This window comes from Phoxinus phoxinus (assembly GCF_949152265.1).
Source record: "Phoxinus phoxinus genome assembly, chromosome: 13".
Lineage (NCBI taxonomy): Eukaryota > Metazoa > Chordata > Actinopteri > Cypriniformes > Leuciscidae > Phoxinus > Phoxinus phoxinus.
In genome coordinates, this window is record NC_136888.1 from 12,790,157 (window position 1) to 12,816,634 (window position 26,478).

Consider the following 26,478-nt stretch of genomic DNA (forward strand, 5'->3'; position numbering starts at 1 on the left):
AACTCTGGTCACGCTGTTTTTAATTCACTAAAAAAAAGAACCAGTTCATAAGAGTAATTTGTTCAGGAGGAGTTGAACAACACATGTTGGTTGCACTGTATGTTTTTGATTAACTAAAAAAAAAAAAACCACTCATAAGATTCCAGAGAGTATAATTGGTTTGAGCCTTTCGTTGTCGCCTCAGCAGTGGTCTTGCAGTGCAGTTCAACACGTATTGAAAACTCAGTGAGTATTTTAGTGTGGTGTCTCCCCCCCCCCTCCCTCTTCAGCTCATAGACCCGTTTGGCTGCTGGTGATGTCGTGAAGTGTTCCTGCATTATGTATTAATACAGCACTGAAAATGCTGCCCTATTTGGGGTCTATCATGCACAGATGGAACTCTGCTATCTGGGCACAAAAGGCCATTGTAAAATACAGACAAATAAAACAAAATAGAGGACATGTAAAATATTAATGATGCTCAATATAACAGCTGTGAATGAAGGGCAAACAAGGCAGTGCTGAGTAGCAGATGACATCACATCTGTTGTAATAGAAAACCAGATTGTAGATGCCCGTGCAAATGTCATCTCATTCCTGTACGGTTCTGAAGATGTCCAGAACATTTCTTAATGTGTTGCTATGCAGTTGCAAGGGTGTTTTGGGTGTCATAAGAGCCAACACTCACACTAATGTGAGCCCAGCGTCACATTTATGGACTCTTAATTTGATATTCTGATTTCTTTAGTTCATGTTTTCCGGTTTAGTTCCGGTTATGTTTCTGTTTCTTCCTATGATTAATTATCATCAGCTGTTTAATCGTATTTAGTTCCTGATTGTCATCTGCATATATACTCCCTGTCCAGTTTTGTCCTTTGTCGATTAAAGACTGTGTATTTCTAATCATCTCCTTCGTCGAGCGCATTACACCAGTCACCGCGTTATATAAAGATAATAAGGATTTTATTATTATACAGCACCCATAGAAATATACAGGTTATATATTTATGTTGTTCAAATCCCTAGCCTTAAGTATGAGCATACACCTCATTAAGACCAAAAAATGGAAACAAATATGTTACTTCTCATATAAACAGATTGATGTGATGCCAACCCATCGAGAGGAAACTTTAGTAGAACACACATTCTTAAAGAATATTTAAAACCCACGAGTCAGTAAATCAGAACTGTTCAGTTTGACTACAAAAGACTTGCTTCACCAAAAAAAAGAAGAAGAAAAAAGACACCAGTTCCCTTTTGAGTTCATAACACACATGCGCACAAATTAGAAGAGAATACTGTATTCACCAAAGCCCTGGACAATAACACTAGCATTCTCTGCAATTTTAATTAAAGCAGTGAATTCACGATCACTTCAGTTCTGGAATGTGAATGACAGCCCCTCCGGATCTAGATTTTAATCTAAATCCACATGTTCCGACACGTCCCTCACTCAGTTTTATTATTGTAATTGGAGATTTTTGACTCCTACCTACTCTAGTTCTCTGGTAATTCCTACTTAATATGAATAAATAAATAAATTAGACTGCCAACAAACATGCCAAATTCCCCTGAGGAACTTCCACTGCTTGCAAGGGATACATTTTGAATATTATAAGAGAATTAGTTTCAGCAATTAGTTTCAGCAAATGGCACAGAATATCTGTCTGATTTGAAATGGAAATCATTCGTGGACCACGGACGCTTGTTTTCACGCTGGTTAATTGATTAGGCGATGGGCAGGGTGTTGGTTTAACGTGGCTGAACATGTTTGTAATGCTAAAGACGAGGCGCCGGGCCAAGAGCCGACTCTCGTGAGCTGAGTTAATGCAGAACAGGGAGATTTATCAGCACTCAGGGTCAAGACGAGCACACTTCTTCCACTGTTGCTCATTCGTTTTCCCGCCCACACCTACGGTAAGTTCAAATATTCATCCAGGATTTACCAGCATCTCATTAAATGAAGAGTGAAAGAAGGAGATAATGTGTGAGAGAGAAATCATTGTCAAGACAAAAGCCCACCTTCCTTCCTTCAGATCTCCAAATGGCTTTTATTCAACAAAAAAAATACTCTGGGCTTCATTCACTATACTAAAGGCCCCAATACACTTTCACAAAATTGTAGAATGAGCGGGTGTGAAATCATTAAAAAATTTCTAAAAATTTTAATTCATGAAGTTTGTTTGGTTTGTTTGGGGATTTCTAAACATCTTGCCAAAGTGACCTTCTGGAAAAGTTTGCTCCGGCTAGTAAATACCTTTGAACTACCATTGGTCCATAGCAATTATGTAATAGGTAGGTGTGGCTATGAGGCTCCGCCTTCTTTAACGTGGAAAACATTCTCTGGTTAATTGTTTCTGTTCAGTCCGTCGAGAAATCAGACAAGTAAAACCTTGAACACACTGGAGAGCTGCTTTATAAGAATATAAGAAACTGAAGTTGACACTGGCACTGTTTTTTTTCTTCATGTTTAACACTGCAAGGCTGCTTGCTTTAAAAAAAATCTATTGTAGGCTATAAACTAGTGGTAAATAAACATGGTGTGAATTTACTTGAGTGCTGAATTGCAAACATGTCAGCATCACTATGATCAGACGCTTTCTTAACTGCTGTTTTCTCACTGGTATCATTTTTGATGTGTTAATTTTATTATAGAGAGGAAAGCGTGAAGCAAATATTAACATTTAAATGCTGCTCTCAGCAGTGTGGTTGGAGTTTGGGTGTTCTTTTTACTTCTTTTTACCCCTATAAGTAAAGAACGAAAAATAACTTCACAATGAGTATATATAAGGGCCTTTAGTTCCATCAAACCAAATATGAAACAACCATATTTTCTATGAATGAATGAAAACAAACTAATAAGACTGTTCCCTTATATCAATAAGATTCCAAAAAGGACTCAAACTGAACCCATCAAGTAGCTAAAAACTCCCTATTTATGTTAAATAACGATGATGCTGTATTTATCTCTCACGTGTACTTATCTATAATCATTCTACAAACACCTTTACCTGTAGAATTACACAAATACACCAACATTTTTAATGATGTGTTTACTTTAAACTTTCCAGTCATTTCTGAATACTAGATTAGATTTTTTGATTCAGAACGATTAGCAAATTAATAATTCACACTGATTTGTGAAGCAGTTAATGACTCACTCACAAATCAACATCATAATAGCTTGCATCCAGGCCAAGAAAATACAATTGAATAACTCGCTGATATATATAGGATTTCTATGACTGTGGAATCTAAACAACACTCACAAATAAGTCGCGATCGATTTTTTTAAACTTGTAAATCAAGGTAAACAAACGCAGAAGTGAATTGGATGCTCCTAGTTCAAGCATCTGTGCATGCTTTGCATGACTCGAGTTTTGCCCTGCTGCGGTGTTTAGTGTTTTTGGATTAGAAATGCTTACAGGATCCACATTTGGGTCTTTGATGCTTTATAAGGGAGATGTGGCTGCTGGCTGTCTCTCATATAAAACAGGTGTTTGTGTTCACATGCAACATTTGTTTGTCCCGGGCCAGATGTGCAATCCCTTCTCTGTTTACATGCGATCCTGAAGAGAAGATCACCGTTTTCACCCTGAAACGCATCTTTCACTCAATGTGTTCACAATTACGGCACGGAGTGACGGTTGGTAAACAAGCAAATAAAATCTACGCTCACAGGAATCCAAACAAGCGATCTCACTGACACATCTGTAAATAAACTAGTACATTAGCATGCACCTCAGGCGTCCACAAAGGAAATGGCAGAAAATTATGGGATAGGCATCTTGGGATGTGAATCGTGAGGAATGAAATGATTCTGGATCTGATTCTACTTAAAGTAACCATGAAATCAAAATAGACAATTCTTATTGTTAATGGAACATTGCAGTGTTTATTATAAAGGATTTATCTGTGCACATCATTATTTTTTATTCATGTGCTCCCGTAATCTTTAATCAAAATAACTTCCCCTCCCTCTTCTCTTCTCTGATGACCAGGGATTGACATTAACTTTTTTGCTCATCAGCCACTAGTGGCTAGTGGTTTTCCAAAGTTACTAGCCACTCAGCATTTTTACTGGCCACAAAAACTGTCATATATATTTTTTTAATATTATCTTATAATTTGTCAGCAGATATATTAGGCTGCTGTCACTTTAAGACCTGATGCACGGATCCATTATACTCTTACACATGGGTTTTCTTTCTCAACTGTTTATGTTCACTTTAAGCATAACTCAATGTTTACATGAATACTCAAAAATTTTGTTTTGAATGGCATTTTGACATTATTTTGAGTGTATTTGACCATTTAACTCCAATAAGCAGTGAAAGAGTACTACATTTTTAGTACTGAGAGGTTAAATTATGTGCGGGCACTTTGGGTTTGAGCACAAAATCTGCAAGAATAAGTTAAATTATGCACAATCCCAAGCTGAAATTCAAGCCCTGCATGTATCGCCAACAATATTCATCCGGAGCAAATGAAACGAGTGAGTGAGGGGAGGCGGGTTTGTGTGTCAGCGAGAAAGCGCAGCTGGTATCGTGTATCTATTCTGCGGAAAATTTGTATTGAAAGTGTTTAAGCTATTTCAGTGTCAATATGTATTGAAAAATGTATATACATTGCACTTAGTTTATTATTTTAGATGCCTTTTTAAAAGACTACAATTGAAAAATGTATATATTATACATATAATTCAACCCGCCAAAGTATCTGGTAGAACTGACTGGCAGGTTGGTGTTAATATCAAGCCCTGCCGATGTCGTTTACTGCCACGGGACGGGCCAATCTGTCACTCACATGACATCAACCAATAGCAAACCACAACCAACCAACATTCCAATCAATTCCCGATGGACAAAATCAAATCCCGCCCCACACGTTTTTTGTTTTCTTGTTCGAGGAGCCATTTCACTCGGATATATGCCAAAATAGGGAAGGAAAGACTTTATCGCAACTTCCATTTTACGACTTAATGATTCCATTAAACTGAATTGAAACATTTTGGTCTAAAATTCAGCCTTGAACATGAAATGACTTAATTTAGCTTCTATGAACAACTTGATGCCTACTTTAAGGAGAAAAGACAAAAAAAAGCAGCATGTATTCACAGCAGGTGACCTAGCAGCTCGGTATGTGTCCACGCACTCGTGACAAACTGACACCATTCGCAACACTGCGTGAGATCCGGTATGACGCCCCGTCGCTCTGAGAGCGTGACCTCTGCCGACTGCTGGAGATGACAGTGAAAGGACACTTACTCTGGCGAGGAGGCCGATGGGGTCGAGGCCGGATGGAAGCTCGGAAAGATTGCAGTTCTCTTCGCCAAGATAAACCTGCAGCGTCGTGCAGAGATGCCCCAGGCCTTCCTTCTTCTCCTCGCTCATGTCGGCAAGATCTAGACACAGAACACAGCGTTTTCAACCTTTAACAACAGTGATGCATTTGAATGAGCAGAAACTTTTTTTTGTTCTCCTCTCCTTTTAGACAATATCACTGCTGCTGTATGGTATATATCAAAGTACCATGGTATTATCATCTTAAACTCTGACTGCACAATGGTACCACCACAGTACAGCAGTACCATATTCATGGTGCATGGTATATGTGTGCTACTGTAAACTTGTGTGGCAAACTACTGATGTCATAACACATCCATACAAAAAAATAAAGAATAAAAACAAAGTATTATTATATGTACAAAAATACATGGTATTACTATGGAGTGAGACTAAAAGCAATATTATCATTATGGTATGTACAGGTGCTGGTCATATATAATTAGAATATCATCAAAAAGTTTATTTATTTCAAGAATTCAACTTAACAGGTGAAACTAATATATTATATAGACTCATTACATGCAAAGTGAGATATTTCAAGCCTTTATTTTTTATAATTTTGATGATTATGGCTTACAGTTTATGAAACCCATGAAATCAAAATCCCAGAAAATTAGAATATTACATGAAATCACACAGTAATTACACAGTAATACCATGGTCATTGAACCAGGAGTTGGTTCTTTTGGCAGTGTGGGCAGGTGCAAATCCTGCTGGAAAATGAAGGAAGCATGAAGTGCTGTGAAAATGTCCTGGTAGACAGCTGCGTTGACTCTGGATTTAATAAAGCACAGTGGAGCAAAGTCCTCTTTTCTGATGAGAGCAAACTTTGCATCTCATTTGGAAATCATGTTCCCAGAGTCTGGAGGAAGAGAGGAGAGGCACAGAATCCACGTTGCTTGAAGTCCAGTGTAAAGTTTCCACAGTCAGTGATGGTTCGTGGTGCCATGTCATCTGCTGGTGTTGGTGCACTGTGTTTTCTGAGGTCCAAGGTCAACGCAGCCGTCTACCAGGAAGTTTTAGAGCACTTCATGCTTCCTGCTGCTGACCAACTTTATGGAGATGCAGATTTCATTTTCCAACAGGACTTGGCACCTGCACACGGTGCCAAAGCTACCAGTACCTGGTTTAAGGACCATGGTATCCCTGTTCTTAATAGGCCAGCAAACTCGCCTGACCTTAACCCTATAGAAAATCTATTGGGTATTGTGAAGAGGAAGATGTGACACGCCAGACCCAACAATGCAGAAGAGCTGAAGGCCACTATCAGAGCAACCTGGGCTCTCATAACACCTGAGCAGTGCCACAGACTGATCGACTCCATCACGCCGCATTGCTGCAGTAATTCAGGCAAAAGGAGCCGCAACTAAGTACTGAGTGCTGTACATGCTCATACTTTTCATCTTCATACTTTTCAGTTGGCCAGCATTTCTAAAAATCCTTTTTTTTGTATTGGTCTTAAGTAATATTCGAATTTTCTGAGATACTGAATTTGGGATTTTCATTAGTTGTCAGTTATAATCATCAAAATGAAAAGAAATAAACATTTGAAATATATCAGTCTGTGTGTAATGAATGAATATAATATACAAGTTTCACTTTTTGAATGGAATTACTGAATTAAATCAACTTTTTCATGATATTTTAATTATGTGACCAGCACCTGTATATGTCCAAAAGATGGTATTAACATGACCTTAAGCACCTGACCAAAAATTAATGTATTACCATGGTATATGTCCAAAACCATAAAAAATGAAAAAACATATTAATGTATAATGTTATTAACATTAATATAAGTCTAAAATCAGTACTGACATATCTAAGAAAACAAACAAGGTATAATCATGCATACAAAAACATATTACTATAAAAAAAGCAAACCATGGTGCATTAACTGAAATAAATCTTAATTAAATTAAATATTAAATTAATAATTAAAACATACAATAACTCAAATTAAAAGTGAATTAATTGTAAAAGTAATTGTAAATAAACTCAAACGAAAAAATAAATAAATATAAATTAAAGATATATAGAAGTATTAAAAAATAACAAAATTACTAAAACTTACAATTTTAAATGAAAACTGAAATATAAAAACATAAGCTAATTCAAAAATAGTAAAAAAAAAATAGTATAAAACAATGCAAAAATAACACTGGTTGGAATACCATGTAAATGAATAGGGCAATAATGTTGTATGGTAATCATGTAATGATAACCATGTCCAAAAAAACACAAAGAAAACATGATAATTAGAGTCCCAAAGGTCCACCTACAAAATTATTTTATTTTCCTGTTCATATCAAAATGTAGTAACCTTGTAACTGTTCAATTACACTAGATGCAGTATTAAATAACATCAAGACTAGAAAAACAGGACGAGAAACAAGTTCACATATAAATTGCCATTTAAAATAACATGCGGATATAAACAACACTGAGATGAACCAGGAAAAAGGTTGATGATGATGATCAACAAGGGTGAAGCACAAAAGAGCCAAAACACAATTAGAAACCAGAGGAGGATAAAAGTGTGTGTGTGTGTGTGTTTGTCGTCCCCATTTGGGTGTGTGTTTAGTTGATGAAGAAGATTATTAGGGCAGTTGTTTTCTGTGTGTGTGTTCAGAGAGCTTTGTATTTCCTGACTGTACCAGTAAAATGGATGTCGGATAGTGGAGATTTTAATGTCTATTCAGAAAGAAAGAGGTCTGATTGTGTGTATGCGTGATTTATGTCAGCTTTGCCAAACATATGGGCTTTTCCATTAACCCTCCTGCTCTGATCTACTTCCTCCAAACACACCATCAATGAACTTCAGTGTGTTCACTGCTGCTGCGGCAGACTGAGCGAACGTTTGACCCGCGGCAACAGCTCACGGCTCGTATCTCTCGCTCACACACACACACATTCAGCATCATAAACACAGACAAACACACAGTAGTAAAGCTCTGCAGATTCAACACATAAATCTGGCGTGCCACCACCACGTGTAGTGCCTTTTATCATCTCCTTGAAAATTCTATCTCTGAAATACAGAACCAAATAATACTGTTTAGGCTTGTTGGAAAAACTGAAATTGTTAAAATCCATTCTTTAGATAATTAATTTATAGAAATTATAGATAGATTGTAGATGATAGAAACCAACAAATAGCAGGCAGTAAACAAGCACCAGTCGGGTCTGAACGCTCTCTTCAGAAGAAAATAACAGGGCTGGTTGGCAGACAGATCTACACGCTTCCCACTTCTGGAGCATGAGAGGTTGAACGTGTGCAGAATTATGAGCCTGAAGCCAGGTGTTAGTCTCCTTAAAGGGATAGTTCACCCAAAAAAAACTGACTTTTTGCACCATTTATGTTGTTTCAAACCCTTCCGTGGAACATAAAAATAGATATTTTGCTATATACAAACAACGCTTTTCCAAACAATTAAAAGGGTCATGAAATCAAAATGACCTTGACATTTAAGAGGTCTTTGTACCAAAAACATCTTGCAAATTTCATAGCTTAAAACGTCCTCAAAATATGCTTTGAGACAAACCATGTGCAAATTCATAAGTCAACACCATTGCTGAGTTTTTTCTCCCTAAAACTGCAGTGAAAAAAAGACGGTTTGAAATCGCGGGAGTTTCTGACATTACAAACTACCTTGTAGCCAATCAGGTAAATGTGTGATCGTCAACGAGTGGATCTCTGAGGTGTGAGTGGGGGCGGGGCTCATTTGCATATTCATATAACCGTATAGTAAATGAGGTAAGGGTGTAGTAGTAGTAGAAGTTATTTTAAGGCATGAAGAATTTTTTTTCAAGGATAAATGTTTAAATATGTCATTTTGGTGATCAAAGATGAGTTTTAAGGGATAAAATCATTGACAACAGGGGGACTTTAATATATAATATACTCAATACATAATCGCACGGACCCACACACTTATCATGTAGAATAGATATAACACTTAATACAAAAAAAAATATTAAGCAGCAATACTGCTCTCAACACTGTAATTACAATAAGAAATGTTTATTAAGCACCAAGATCGGCATATTAGATTTATTTCTGAAGAATCATGTTACACTGAAGACTGGAGGGGTGGCTGCTGAAAATTCAGCTTTCCCATAATAAGAATACCTTTTTAAACAATTTAAAATAACTCTATTCTATTTTTATATATTTCACAATATAGCTGCTTACAATAAAACTATACATTTACTATAAATAAATGCAGACTTGGTGAGCATTAGTCTTATTTCTAAAGCATTTTTTAAAAATCTGATCGGTAGTGTAAGCTACAATGGAAATGTATTTTCTGAATAAATTTTCTCTCGAACACACTCTAAACTGAAAATAAATAATTGTATTTAATGATAGATCCACAGTGGCTACAACAACCATTTCTATTTGGGCATAATCTGCCCCGGATGTGGCGACTTCTTTCTCTTAAACGCGTGCAATGAAAATGCAAATTTGCAATTTAGATGGGAACGTCTAAGTAATGACATTAATGTCCCATGACCACTCATAATTGACATAAAACCTGTTGTATGCATTTTTGGGTGAATGATTCCTTTAATTTCTGCAATTTTGCATGTCTCATTTGCTACTATTAAATCATAATATATACAGTATAACTGGATTAAATAGGCTACCAGGCTCTTAGCCATTGAAAAACCCATCGTTCGTCCACTAGCTGAAATCACTCAGACACGTGAAGGAAGGAGATCAAATGAAATGCTCTTCTGTTTGTCTAAAGGAACTGGTCTACATATAAATCTCAACATAAATCAGGACAGCTGCAAAAATGAGGAGTGGTGGATTTCCTGAAATAATACATAAGCCGATGAGACCTTGATTTTGAGGTGAGAGCGAGGGCCGTTAGTGTGATGATGAAGCACGAGTTCAGATGGGGTGCTGACTGCTTCCATAAGGACCATCAGCGGGATTACCTCTCTAATAGCTGCACATTACTTATGACTGAATAGGAAAGAATCGGGCCAAAGAAAAGTCAGAGGCTCTTTGTGACAAAATAGCCAATTACTTCTGAAAAGCCAAGGGCCGCGGGCAGGTTTCACAGAGGGGCCGCACCGAGAAAGAGAAGAAAGTTCATAATGTTATAATAAACTCCTGCCAGAATCTGACATTTATTCACCTTTCATCATAGGAAACTCCAATCTTTCAACTTTACAGGATAAATAAGTAAGTGATTTTTCCTGCCGCCCATTAACCGCACAGCCTATTCTGTATGACTTTTTTTCTAAGGAAATTGGACATTGTCCGTTTCTGTGAAGTCTGAAGGCAACTTCAAATACTCTAGATTTCAAAAGTGAGCTTCTTTTTTTTTGCATTAATGCATTAAAGTGACTTCCCTTTAAGACCAGAAATTATAATGATTTTATTTTTGATTTCATAATAATGAGAATACATACACAGCACAGTCATGTATGATACTGGATTTCTGGATTAAACTCGGCCCAGGTTTTGTTTTTGAAGACTACTGGGTCTGAAAACCATTATAGCTTTGCAAATTGAAGTTAGTACACAACAGACCAATCAGAACACAGTTTAGAGGTGGTTTATAAATCGTTCTAGTATTTCCTTACAAAAAAAATTAGCACAGTTAACATTATCTGGTTTAAGACAGTCTCCAAGACTGAGCAGCTAAGAAAATAAACACATTTTAAAACCAGTCTGACCAGACTGGGAGACCAGCCCAGTTTTTGCTGGTTTTTCAACATTAAGATATTTGTAAGATAACATTTTTAAGATTGTTTTTTTTAAGCCCTGTTTTTGTAACAACACTATGCTACTCTAACTAATTTTAGTTCAAGTTTATTTCGAGCACTTTCAAGGACATACTTTACAGTCCTTGAATCCATAGTTGTGTCCCAAATGACGCACTATACACTATGCACTTATACACAGTATACTCAACCGTGTAGTGTAACCTTACTTTATAAGGTTATTTTGTCATTCAACATTGGAGACTTATAGCGTGAGTACCCTGTGTATTTACTGTAACACATATGATTTTATAAAACATATTGGTTCAATCCTGGATGCTGATAAACATAGCATTCCAGTCGAGCTAAAATAAGCAATATAGCAACAAACACTTGACTTGTGTCAGTGCAATGCAAATTCAAATAAAACAGGAACTTACGTGACTGGTGTTCAGCTATCGAGTACAGCTCCTCTTGGTCACTTTTTGGTTGGCTGAGCTGTAGAAAGAGACAGAAAGTGTGTAACAATATCAAGTCCTGTGGCTGAACACCAGCTGTGATAGTTTTAAATGCAAAACATGCTTTGAACGGGTTTGAAGTGGTCCTAATAAGGCAGGTGTTCTGATGTCACATACTAGTTTGAAAATGATCCTAGCAACCAGGCGGACGGAGTCGGTGGGGATTCTTGGCTGGAGGCGCTGAAGGCATTTGCATTCTCTCTTGTGATCGAGCCATGCTCGTTTCTGAAGGGTGAAAATGAGGACGGAGAATAAATAGAAAAGATTTCACAAACATATAAGATGAAGTCACACATCTTCAATCAGATCTTGTCAAATGTGCTTGCTGTGTGTGGTCTCCCTTTAGAGGGAATTATGATGAAAGACTGCCCTACAATTAAACAAAGACAAAGACAAACTCGAGTGCCTGGAGAGAACAAGGCTGGTTTGACAGTGACAGCTTTGCTATTTTAAAGCAGTGTGGTGTCTAGTTTTGAGAGACTGGATGTTCTTGAACTGCAAAGACTTCTACAGAGCATCTGACAGACACGTTAAAGGGATATTTCACCCAATAATGTAATTCTGACACAATTTACTCCTCATGTCATTTCCAAACCTGCATGACTTTATGTCTTCTGTGTTTAGCAGAATGTTCCCGCTGCTCTTTTACATAATATAAACCTGAATGAGGAAGGACATAGTCAAAGTCCCAAATTGAAGTCATAGAAGTAGCCTATACGACTCTTCTATTCTAAAGCTATACAATAGGCTTAACAAATTTAAGCAGTTATTGACTTAAAATCCTGATTTTGAGAAATGATATTTGAAAACTACAGCAATAATGACTTAAAATTTGGTCTGTTCCTCTCACAAAGCCATGAAAAATATAGTGCATGGGTTGTATCGACTAGTTGTATGGTGTTTGTCCTTTGTCATTTTCACAAAGAAAGACATATGAATACAGGTTTTAAATGACATGAGACATGTAAACGATGACAGAATTAAAATTTCTGGTTAAACTATACCTTTAAGTGCCGTTAAAAGACAGGAAGTAATACTGGAAAATCTGTTGAATGCAGAACGTGTTTCACAGGTGTATGGCTCCAAGCACCAAATACTTCTGATTTGAAGTCACAATGGACCTCATGCAAGTTTCTGATAACTGCCGGCTCATGAGCGCTTGTACGGGAACCTGGAGAATTTTAATGACTTTATACTGCCTTTCAGTGGATAACTTCATATCTCTTGGACAGGCAACAATTCATTAGCATAAATGAACTGAATGAATTGAATAAATTGTACTGTTTTCTGTGGTGCACCTCAAGGCTCTGTTCTTGGTCCACCTCTATTTCTAATCTATATACTTCCAGATCATTCAGCGTCATAGTCTTAATTTCCATAGTTATGCTGATGATATACTAATCTATCTTACCGTTCAGCCAATTCTGTTTTTCCTCCTCCTTCCATCACTTCCTGCCTACAAGATCTCAAAGTATGGATGGCTCAAAACTTCTTAAAACTGAATACTGACAAAGCAGAAACCATGTTAGTAGGCCCTAAAATCCTATGTTTCATCCCAAAATGACATCTCTGTTCATATTGGCAGAGTAATAGTTAATCCTTCACCCATTATATGGAATCTTGGGGTACTATTTGATTCTAAAATATGCTTTCAACCCCATATCAGCCAGCATGTTAAATCCAGTAAGTGGTTTTCTCCTTTTATTGTCAGTAACATTAATTGTTGAATGCAATCAACATAAACAGTGAAACCTCAATTAGGCTGCTTTTATATTGCAAAAAAAGCACATTGTGATGGACTGGGCAACTGTCTAGGGTGTTTTCCCAGCCCGTTTCATTCTCCAAGCAGTTTGGAGAATAGATGAATGTGAAATGAAAAGAAATTGAATTAAATTAAATAAACAGCTTTATCTAGGCTGCTGATTTGACTGGAATCTCATTTTGCATTTGTCAATTATTTGTATTTAGGTGGAAGACGTTAAGTAGAAAAAAATGCACCTAAATGAAATGAGATCTCATCACAAACTTGCTTGATTAGTGTGTGAAGAGCTCTTACCTGACACTGAACGCTGCAGTACCGTGCCGTCTTACATTGAGAACATCTCGATAGACTTCCGCCTCTGTTAAGAATAAATGAGACAGAATTAACATCAGACTCAGTGCTCGGTGCATTTCTCAAGAAACTACATCCTCAGGCTGAAGAGGAGAAAGTCTGGTTTGATTTACAAGGCTTATAATGGAGCATTCCTGCCCTGACTAAACATCTTTTTCTTTAAAGTATACGTCTAATGACCACCTTTGCTTTTGAGTTCAGTCTATAACTTTAAAGCTCCAAGTGAGGAATGTGGTTTACATGCAGAGATCAAATGCATGGGAGAGCCCGAACACAAAAGGTCACGTTATCTCTATAAAATGTCAAGTTATCTGTTTAAAAATGTGTTTAATGGGCCTGTGTTGTGTTTAAACACGCATAAGAGTCACGGAAATTGCATATTTAGTGCATGCATGGTTATGTCAGGGATCTCTGCTTTATCTGTTACAGTCAAAATAAACATAATTGATTTAGTCTAGTAGATTTAAAAAAAAAAAGATTTTTACCAAACAAACAAAATGCAAGGAGGAAGCAAGAGCTAAATTAATAAATGCATTGACTTTTAAATGATTAAATGTCCCGATAACCTTTCCAGAGACGCATATTTCGTAATGCTTTCCCATGGATACTAGAGAGATTTGCCCACCCAAGAACCCCTCTTTCTCTCTCCCTCCGCCCTTGTCTACATCGCTCCTTTCTGAGTGAACATAATCACAGGGAGTTTAGTACGACATACCACCAGATGATCCATCTTCTTGCCACCCTGCTATCTGGAGGTAGTCTGATTTTCGAGCATGCAGGCCCTTGACAAATCACTTCAGTGGGGCTTTGTAGTGTCACTCTCTTAAGAGCAGAGAAACTGAAAAGGGTCAAGCACAAATTATAGTGCAGGCCTGAGCGCTACAGCGAATGGACCCTCTGACCCCCTTCCTATATGATGGCGGTTATATTGTGCATTCTACGCAGGCTAAAATGAACACTGCCCTTATTTTCATACCACCTATTTTCATGCTGTTTTATACTGCTTTTTCTTATCCCACTTTTGCACTTCAAATAGTTCTTTACATTTCTATACCAGTGTATTGAGTTATAGAGAGAGCTTTCACAAAAAAAGCAAAGAGAATGAGAAAATACATTAATCAAAAATTACGGTAAAGACGTTTATGTTATAAAGATTTAAATTTCAAATAAATGCTGTTGCTTTTCATGAAGAATCTTTAAAAGAATCATGAAAAATGTATCAGTTTCCAAAAAAAAATAAAAAATAAAGCAACTGTTTTCAACATTGATAATAATACAAAATGTTTCTTAAAGGTTAACTGTCGCCAAAATGCAACCTAGGGTATTTTTGTTAATCTACCCATGGCAAACTTTCGTTTAAAAGCATAATTAGAATGAAAACAACACTTAAGTTTGACCGTATTTTCGTTTTCGGTCAAATTGCCTTTTGAATGGGAGTGCGTGGGGTACGTATATGATAGCATCAAAAATCACACTTTTTAAAAAACTAAGAAGGCTCGACACAACATGAAACTTTGTTCGAAGTATCACCAGGGGCTCTACACATGAACTCGAGCATCGAGAACATTGTTTGTGTACACAGAGTTGACTAAAAAGAAAGATTTTGAACAACTCACTGTAGCTGTCTCAGCCGGTATTTTGTCAGTCAAAAATAGTCGATCTCCGAAAGCAACTTAACAGAGAGGAGAGCAAAGATGGAAAGCTCCTAAAGCTTAGTTCCATATAAATTCACGGATAATGTGTTGTTTTGTTGTTAGTGAAAATCAATATTGACCTTGTATTTGAAAAAGGATCCTCATATAAGAAACAATACTAAAATTCAGAGTCAGTTCATTCGCATTCGGAGATCGACTATTTTTGACTGACAAAATGCCGGCGGACACAGCTACAGTGAGTTGTTCAAAATCTTGCTTTTTAGTCAACTCTGTGTACACAAAAATGAAAATAAATGCAGCCTTGGTGAGCAGAAGAGACCTATTAATTTTTTTTTTTAAATAAAATAATTCCTATCAATCAAAAGCTTTTGAACAAAAGTGTATATTGTCTACATACAATGATGTCATGACAAGTTAACATCCACAAACAAATCTTTGAATTCTTTAACATTGTGCCATCAACAGAACACTTATGAGATCCAGAACAGTGGAGAAATCTGAGCCATCTCAATCAGACATTCATGCCGGCGGTTATATCTGCAGATGTAGCTTTGAAAGAATCTACATTATGCAAAAAACTAAATACAAACAAACAAGACGCAAACAAAGAGGAACACGCTGAAATAACGATGTTATCAGAACAACAACCATGCAATGCCAAAGCCAAAGTCACGTGAAAATAAATCATTCAGGCTTATGTATATTAGAAATTCTGAACTGATGGCTGCATTTAATTTTGACAAAGAAAAGGAAAAATTTGTCGTAGTGTAAAAGGAGGTGCATTTTGATCTCTTATTTTGAGAGATGAAAATGACGTCGTGACCTCCTTGTACTCCATTGTTTAATCTTTTATAAAGTCTGCAAAGAAATAATGGCCGTTTGGTTTCCAACACACTCTAATCGGTAGACTGATCACAAGATACTTGGCCATCTGACCAATCAGAGCAGAGTAGGCTCTCGGAAAGGAGGGGTTTTAGAGAGACCGGGTCCTTTATCAAACTGTTTCAGACTCTTTGAGAAAAGCGGTGATGCTGCATTGTGTATTATGAGACAATGAAAGCGTTTAGTTTTTTTTTACTTGGATGTAAACCTATAGTAGAAGACCTGCAAAATTATGAGCCTTTAAAATAGAATGATAGGAGCCCTTTAACTGTGTAAATATGATGTCATTATTTACTCACCCTCAAGAAGATATACTCAAAGAAGATATTTTGAAGAATATATTTTAAGAATACTACTACTACTACTAAACAGATGATGAAATAATAAGTAATGCTTAACCTTGGCTTCAACTAAAAATAAAAAAGTGTATTCAACATGGGCCTGTGGACTACAAAAACTGCTGATGCTTCAGAAGGTAAGAGTCATTGGTCGTAATGGAATACACAGTAGTCTGGCGCTGTCCAGAACCAAAGCACAGGCCGTAAGTCACAGCACAACACAAGAGTCCTACAGCAGCGGAGCAGCCATAAACCTGCCCTCATTACTGCAGACACACAATCAGAGGTGAGTTGAGATCAACACACAACTCATCATGATATATATAAAAAAAAATAAAAAAAATCTACTTGCTGAGCTGAATGTGATATTTCTGTATTTGGGAAAGTTATATGAGTTTTTAATGGCCAGACTCAAATCTGCTATGAAAGCAGGCACTTTGATTCCTCATTCCTCAGAGTATTGATTTTGAGATACAGACGGTAAGTGTTTCCCGACTGATAAGAACTGTCCAGAAAAGCAGCACTCTCGCACAGCACTCTATTACACCAAAATACTGCAAAGCTGAGACTGCTCTACAGATTCATAAAAGTCATGATTAATATCTATGCAAATTTGGCAAGGTTTGGGAATTTAATAATTGCCATGTGTGTGGACAGTACAAGGCAGTGAGAAAGAGCCAGGCCTTTAATAATGATACAAAATGTCAAACGATAACACGCTAATGTTTTAAATATGTCATCAAATAACCACTGATTCAATCTCACTGAATTTCACCACAAAGAAATACGTTCTAATTTTTAATTTCCCCTCTAATAAAGCTCATACGATTTGGTACAATTGTATCCCTAGCATGCAATGTTTTATTAAAAGCATTTTATCTAAGATATAATTATTTTAAATTGTCACCCAAATTATAACACATCGCATTTTGTATTATTTGGTACGGCTTTGTATTGCCCTCCTGCCTTGATAATCATATACAGTACTTTCACAGCATGGTGCAATAGTTACAAATCTTGTAACCAAAAGAAAATTACAATTCCAGGAACAAAACCCAAATAAAAGCATATTCCTTAAGGTTTGGCATAATTGAAAGTTCATTGTGTCGTAGAGAAACACTGCGCTCCAGTGGCCAGATGCTCAGACTTCAGCAAATACAGTAGATGCAAAAAAAAAATGACACTTTCATTCAGAGCTTAGAATAAACCCCGGCCAACAGTCCTTATGCGTCCATTTTATTTTTCATTAACAACAGACAAATATCCTGAGGCGGATCTCTTTAGATCAGAACCAGCAGAGGAACGGTATCTGCAGGGAGTCAGAAATCAGATTATCCCTATACGGCTAAAGCCTAATCAGATTTCTGCATGCGGCCGAACACAGGCGAGGTTTCTTCATTTCAAAAATTGACAATAATTCCACATAAATATGGCATCCTATCATAATCTGCAAATTATCTTACATTACAGTGTTGCAGGGATACGTTTTCATTTTCCATGTCCACACACAAAACTATCCTGGAATGACTCCCTGCCTGTTTCCAGTCACACACCGAGAGCTATAACTAGGCAGAACGTCCGGACCAGAACCAGAAGAGGAAGAGGAGGAGGAGGAAGAAGAAGAGAGAGGCAAACACTAACAGAACAGATACGAACACTCACTCATCCACAAACACACTCCAACGGGCCAATTAGAGAGTTTAACCTCAAAGGACACAAACACTCTTCATAGCGAATCAAAACCTGGCAGACAACACCTCTATAAAAGACACTTTCTTCACTAGTCTATTCATTAAAGAAGAAAAAAAAATGGGGAAATGGAAGAAAATAAGATCAACAACATTTATTTATTATCATTTAAAAGTCTGAATAATACTGAATGGGATAAAAAGCAAATTTCTTAAAAAACGTATTGTTATTGATGGTGAATGTTATTGATGTGGCAAACTACATTGACACATTGGGTTTGATTTGCATACCCGCACTATATACTAAAAGTGTTTACTTAATTTATGATGGGAAAAGTGCATATTTTTAAAGTCACCATTAAAAATCAAAAGTGCAATTCTTAATTATTTTCAGAATATCACAGTGTTATTTATTTATTATAAATGATTTATCCATGCACATTTATTCTGTTTTTATTTTTTATTCACGTGCTCTTGTAATCTTTAATCAGAACAACTTCCCCTTCCCTCTTCTCTTCTCTGATGACATGTTTACTGGCATTAGGGAGGGACAACCTGTCACTCACATGAGACCACAACCATCCAATCAATTTCCCCAAAAATCAAGTCCCACCCTACATTTTATTCACATTCAAGAAGCCGTTTTTCACTTATATGTCACAATAGAGAAGAAAAAAACTGCGCCTTCTCTGTCCTGCAGACACATCTGTACTTATATGTCCATTTAACACAGGTGCACATTTAAGTCAAAGTCAAGCATTTGAAATGTTAAATGTCAAAAGTTTTTCAGTCCTTGAACAGCATTGCCATTGTGCTATAGATGGTAGAGCTGCAAGATTCTGGATAAATTGAGAATCACAATTTATTTTGAATTCAAATAAAGATCCCGACTCTCCCACGATTCTGAACAGACAACTAAATGTAGTCTAATTTACTAGAGGTTCTGACACAATGATAATTGCTGTGCTGGAGTCTATTTAAAAAATATTGAATTATTATAATTTTTTTTTTTTATTAAATCAGTGAATGATTCACTGACTCACTCAAGACTGGCATGAAATATAAATCTTTTGTAACATTAGAAATGTCTTACTCATTATTGTTAATTTTGATCATTTTATGCATCTTTGTTGAATGAAAGTATTAATTTCTCTAAAAATACAATCTTGCTGACATCAAACTTTTGAAAAGTATGTGTGTGTATATAATATAATGAATAATTTGATTCTGTTATTCTAAAACCAGCCTTATATTAGCCAGGGTCTACGGATAAAAGCTTGCAATACACCAAATCAGAGCTGTCACAGCGAAATAAGAAGGAAAGTGGGGGAAAAGGATCCAATAGCCACTAATCCTGGAAATGAGAAACCTGCTCAGGCACAACAGGCTGAATAATTATCAGTTCCTCAGAGCTACTGGTGCTACAGCTTACAGCAGGAATTAATTACTCAAGCACTGAAGCAGACACACACACACACACACGCTAACTGTGCCAGCAGTGTACCTGTGTAAGATTAGGTCAAGACAGAAAACCTAAACTTCATCTCCTGACATGCACGACAGGAAAGGATTTTGCCAGTGAGCTACAATGGCTTTTAATTTGATGTGGCATATTTGTAAATTCATAGCACTAATACGAGACTGTGACCTTTTCCAGGCAGAAAATCATTAGTATCACCATCATAGTGTATAATCCTATTTGTCACAACGCACGACGAGTGGTGTGAATTATTAGGGAAGCCCTTCATTTGTTGTAACCACTGATTAAAAAGGAAATAAATCGTGTAGGCTCTATGACTTCATGGATTCAAAGGAGGCTTTAATTTCTTCACGGTGTGGGGCTGCAGAGACTAAAATGACAGAGATGCCATTAGACTTGAGGGTTTTCGGCTGTAATCGAGTAAAACATTAAGCAACAAGCAAAGGAGGCTCTCGTCCTGTGAGACCTTCTGTAGATTAGGTAAATCACACTGGAGGAAAGATTTGTAACTAGATTTTTAATTTCAAAACTCTCTGTAATGATGCTAGCAGGATTTTAGTGGTTGATATGGGGATAGAATTATTTTGTATTTCCAAAATAAAGTCCCCCTGTGGTGAAAATCAAACTTTTAATGATGTATATGTCGATGTTGTGTTTTTTTAATATGATTTAAGACAAACCATGTGCAAATTCATAAGTCAACACCATTGCAGAGTATTTTCTCTTTAAAACTGCAGTGATCCAAAGACAGTCTCACAAAGACAGTTTGAAATCGTTGGTGTTTCTGACGTCACAAACTACCTTGTAACCAATCAGGTCAAAGTGTCAACAAGTGGATCTCTGAGCTGGTGTGAGTGAGTGGAGGCGGGGCTAATTTGCATATTCATAGAACCGTGTATACTAAATGAGGCAAGAGATAGAGTTACATTCAAGCTATTTTAAGGCATGAAGAATTTTTTTTGTAAAAATGTATTGTATTTTGATAATCAAAGATGAGGTTTAAGGGATGAAATAATCGAGTACAGGGGGGCTTTAAGACCAAAAATAAATGTAAAGAGCTTTACAAACATTTGTTAAAGAGAACCTATTATGTTTTCTACATTTTCAACTTTCTTAAATTTGTAATGTTGCTGTTTGAGCATGAAAAAGTTCTGCAATGTTACAAAAACACTCCAAAGGGAGTTAATCTCTATATCAGTAGCACTGTTTCTGAACTCCCTGAAACTCCTCGATTGTAGTCTTGAGTTTTCTTCTGGGATCGAACATGACACAATATTCCTCATTTAAAGGAACACTTTTTTGGAAATAGGCTCATTTTCCAACTCCCCTAGAGTTAAAGGGGTGGTAAAGTATGATTTAACTTTTATAACTTTAGTTAGTGTGAAATCTTGCTGTTTGGTCATAAACAACATCTGCAACATCTGTTCAAAGCAAAGGGAGATATTTGCTTTTAAAGAAAAGGACTACAACAAACGGCTGGTATGGACTACACAACATTCCTCTGGGGTTAGTGACATCAGCAACCCTAAAATGTACATAAACCCCGCTCCCGGGAACACGCAGTCCATGTTGAGAAGAGGAAGAGTTGTTGTATAAGAGTACATTTGTGAGTCAGCTCAAACTTTAGCATCCATCTTTTCACATGCAATAGAAAGTCACTCTGTTTGCATCTCACAACAGTTCCTATACAAGCAATTTATAGATTCCCATGACAGAATATGCTAATTGAAGATAGTTAACGCCACATCAGCAACATAAATTCATCAACTAACCATTCAGAGACGTCCTGTTGCATTCTACATGTTGTCACTTCTTCTTGAGTCTCTCCATCATTGTCTGACTCCGTTTTAACATTAAAGGTAGAACAGTTTCTGTCATATTAGTGTGTCTGCATGAGGTAATCGCAGCTGCTAACACACGCAAGCTCTTGAAACCCCGCCCTCTGAAGCGGCTCATTTGCATTTAAAGGGCCAGGCACAAAACGGTGCGTTTTTGCAAAACCTCAAAGAGTGACAACTTTAACATGCTATATAAAAATATATGTGGGGTATTTTGTGCTAAAACTTCACACACACACTCTGGGGACATCAGAGCTTTATTTTACATCTTGTGAAAAGGGCATTTTACCAGATGAGTTTTACCGTTTCGAATCCATTCAGCCGATCTCCGGGTCTGGCGGTAGCACATTTATCAAGATTAGACCATTACCATCTCTCTCAAAAAATATATTTTTCCTATTTAAAACTTGACTCTTCTGTAGTTACATCGTGTACTAAGACCGACAGAAAATGAAAAGTTGCGATTTTCAAGGCCAATATGACTAACTATTCTCTCATTCCTGTGTAATAATCAAGGAACTGTGCTGCCGTTTAAAAAAAAATAATAATAATAAAAAAAAACTCTAATAAACGTTTCAGTACTGTAAGTGTGCAATAGCAGCTATTTCACTACACAACACAGATGTCCAAAAACACCTGATAAACACCTCAAAAATAGGTTTATTTATCTCATTTAATTATCTAATTTATATAGTAAAATATATATGATAAAAAAAAATTATATAGGTAAGTGGAATTGCAATGTATCCAATATGTGAAAATAACTGGTGTGACTATTAAATAGCACATTGAGTAATAAATTATTACAATAAAAAGGTGAAAGGAAAAAAGCTGTAGCTGAACCGGTCTTCTTGAACCGGTCTCAGGCAATATAGCCTAGATCCATAAAACAATCTGATGTTTCTGTTTAAACGCTCAAGAATATCACATCCCATAATCTTATAATCAGAAGAAGCTTTCAAGCCTCAGCAGGAGAAGTGCGAGTGAGATTTTCCAGGCAGCATTTGTAGCCAGTGCACTCAAAATCCTTACAGTTAACCCTCTAGTGCTCTTCGCGTGCCGGTCAAAAATGACCAAAATTTGTTTTGTTTTATTTCAATTAAATTAATTTATGTACTATATTTTAGTTCGATAATGTTTTTTATTTAATATTTTTTTATTTTAGGGCACTAAATTATATTTAAATAATATATATATTTTTTTTATAATCAATGTATTCACTTTTTGGGCATAGACCTGAAAATTCAATTTCCAACTAAAACTGTCGTAAATCTTGAAATCTTGAATGCACAGAGACAATTCGCAGATTATTGCTGAAGTGAAAAAAAGTTTTAAAAAGTGACCTAAAAAAAGTGATAAAATTATTATACAGTTATTGTTGTGAAAAAATTCACAAATATATCATTTTCAATTTATGAAGTATATATTTATAAAACTGCAAGAAAATCAAAGCCATAAATATAAACAAGTTGTGTTTCAAATTTGAGCTTGATGTGTCAAAAAATTAGCTTTCAGTAAGATTTTGTTTGGAAAAGTATCAAAAGTTTTCACTAGATGAAATTCGTCTCCCATTCATTTCCAATGCGGCCTTTTTTTGACCATTGTGACCAGTGTGACTATTTTTTTCAGGACCATTTAACCGTTTCGAATCATGTCCATGAATTTTCTTTTTTTGTATGTTCAAATAGCAAGTGCCAAAACTTTTACCAAGTTTCAAACCTTTTCCGATGAAGCAAAAAAATCCTCAACAGACTTTGAGGATAACCACAGGTTTTATTTTCCTATTGACTTTCAATCCAATCCGAGGTCAAAACGCAAGCAGTGGTGCACTGGAGCAGAAGGACAAGTGCAGGACAATCCAAACATGATGCTCAAGGTCACAGGTTTCTTCTATACGAGTAGCATAGCATGATGGATGTTTTCACAAATGCATTTGCTCACGATACAATGAGTAAGTCTTGTTGCCATGGCACTTAGTGCATCATCTTGAATTTAGTTCAAAGAGGTGCTGGAAAGTAATCCAACACGTCATTCATGACAAAAGTACAGATCGATGGCATTATCCTGATCTGCCTGAGAGACCAGAGGAGAAGAAGCTGTTCACCAAAAACCTGAAAGTGTGTCAAATGAACACTAGGATTAAAGTCCCTTACAAAAAAGCTAAATAAAATGACCATGTACCCCACCAGGGTAATTCTACTGCAGTTCTATTACAGCAATTTAGACAGGACAGTATAAAGTACAATATAGTATACGGTATTTAGACAGTATATGAATATGGTACACTATCTATCTATCTTCTATCTATCTATCTATCTATCTATCTATCTATCTATCTATCTATCTATCTATCTATCTATCTATCTATCTATCTATCTATGCATCCACTTAAGTGTTTTCTGGAGAAAAAACTCTAAACAGTATATATTATTAATATTGCCTATATTTAATAATATTTATTGGTTATCTTATCTTTATTTTTATTTAGTTTTAAAAGTTTAGTTTTAAATAGTTGAAAAAAACATCCATTAAAGTGCTTTCTAAGGGACTATAACTGTAGCATTAAAACCAAGACAATCCTATCAAATGTTGGCGACACACACACACACACACACACACACACACACAAACACAAACACAAACATATATATATATATACATACATATATAAATATTGTGTGTATGTATGTATGTATTTATGTGTGTGTTTAAACTGACACCAGCATGCTGGGCTTTAAACACTCATGTTTGGCTTTCATGTCACGCTTTGTGTTTACAGCACTCTAATCAATCTTACATTTAGATTGAAGCAGCTACTCACATGTTTCACGGCTGGCGTTTCATCAAATAGGCCTGTCTGTCATGGCTAATGCATCAATAAATTATGCATTCATGAATTTATAGAAAGAATTTACATCTGATCTACGCCGCAGAAGTGCTGCACATGCACGAAACTTTAGATTGTTTGCCTTATAATTCCGTAACAAATGATTCAAGAACAGATGTTCCCTTACAAAACTGCACAGAACAAACCCGTGAAGTTAATATGCTGCGACGGAGCCGCTGGTTCACAGATCGTATACAGGAAGAGAGGTCTGAAAACGAGGAGCGTCGCTCCGTGAGAACAGATGGCGGATTTAAAGAACAGGCACAGACGGAAAGCATCAAAGCAACTGGTGACCAGAGACCTGCGCTGCAAAAATGGCTCCATTCTGCTTTACAGGCACATTCTCAGTAAAGTCACATGTGAAAGACATCTCAAATGGAACCAACTATTTTGATAGCCACATATTAGCAAGGCATCAAAGAGCAGGAAGGTGCGATAAGACAGAACCATTTCACTGATAAAACATGAAGAGCCTTTGAAAAAAAGCCTAGCTGCGAATTTCTTCACGATTAAGGTGTGCATACGACTTCATGCAAACCCATAATCCATATCATTAAAGACCTAAAATCCATAGACACCTATTCTGTGCAGACCCAACATGACCCCATAACACACCTCTAGTCATCCTCTATCATAAAAGGGGGATGTAATGGTTTGTTTATTTGCTGGACACATGCTGGGACGGGGAGGAACACATTAACCAACTCCTTAATGTTTCCACCCACAGTCATTTGTGCTCATTAGAAATAAACAGACATTCAAGAGAGGCGAGTATAGCAATTACCCTCATCTTTGATGTTGCCCTAATTTATTTTAAAATGCCCCTCTTGGTTTCTCAAATAAATAAACCCAAGTGATTAGTTTATGAAGCAAGCGGCTCTCTACTATTTGCTCCCAGCAATGTTTTTTTTTTTTTACTGTATGACATCATATTCTGTATCTGTTGGCTATTGTAGATTGTAGTAAGACATCTCACAACAGAGCTAAAAAAAATTATATACAGTATTGTATATAATAACATTTTATTATATTTATATTTAATTATTTGTATATAGCCTATATATATATATATATATATACTATATACAGTGCCTAGAATAAGTGAACACACCCATGCTAAAGTTGCCTAAAAGAGGAATAAAACAATCATCTTTTGGAAATTAATCTTTCCCTTAAGGTACTTTCCATAAGATCAAATCAATGCAAATTAAACCAGCTATTAGGCTGACTGAAATAAAACCATGTCAATCTCCAGGTATGGTGAAGGGTTTGTGATGATGTGGGGATATTTTAATTCCAAAGGCCAAGGGAACTTTATCCGGATGCAGAGTATCCCTGCAGATCCATGAAATAACTGGCCTTTAAAAATAAAAATCTGCCTGCCTCTATGGGAATTTAACATAGGGGTGTCCTGACTTATGCACCCTGTATTTTAAGGAAGAACATTTATTTATTACTATATTATTCATTCACAAAGAAAATTGGTGTCCTTAAAGTTTGGAGTTTTCCTCATTTTTAAATTAAGGCATTAAGATGAATTTCTAAAAGATTATTTTTTTATTCCTTTTTTTAGTCAACTTTAGCATGTGTCTAAACTTATTCTAGGCACTGTATATATATATATATATATATATATATATATATATATATATATATACACACTTTGTAAAGCTGTTAAAATGGTTAACATTTCAGCATGACTCCTGGCTACTGTAATTGAAAATGAGTGGTTCAATAGGGAAGCAGTCGTGCATTACACACTGTTTACTTTACCTTCAACCAAGGTCAAGAGATATTGCATTTCATCACCAGGGTGTAATTGTCTCAACGTGCCGTTGAAGGGTATGACACTTGCTGCAAGAGTGACAGCGGAAAATAGGCTTTAATTATTTTGCACTGAAAGCCCATTACACACATGGGATCGTGCACGAGTCTTTACTAAAGCAATGCATCTTATGGTCTCTGAATTATTCCTGAGAAAACTAATTCATCTTACATAGCAGGTACACCATATTAACCTTTGCGGTACAA

At 36.3% G+C, this 26,478-nt stretch overlaps 1 protein-coding gene across 1 annotated transcript in view; it reads right to left on the bottom strand.

Annotated features, from left to right (window-relative positions):
• The window catches only part of smyd3 (SET and MYND domain containing 3), a 164,810-nt gene that overhangs the window by 129,692 nt on the left and 8,640 nt on the right, over positions 1-26,478 (bottom strand). Inside the window, exons 2-5 of the mRNA XM_079633873.1 lie at positions 13,623-13,686; positions 11,684-11,791; positions 11,489-11,546; positions 5,247-5,383 (exon numbers count right to left, since the gene is read on the bottom strand). Of these exons, the coding sequence (XP_079489999.1) occupies positions 5,247-5,383; positions 11,489-11,546; positions 11,684-11,791; positions 13,623-13,686 (367 nt within the window). The remainder of the gene's footprint in view (positions 1-5,246; positions 5,384-11,488; positions 11,547-11,683; positions 11,792-13,622; positions 13,687-26,478) is intronic.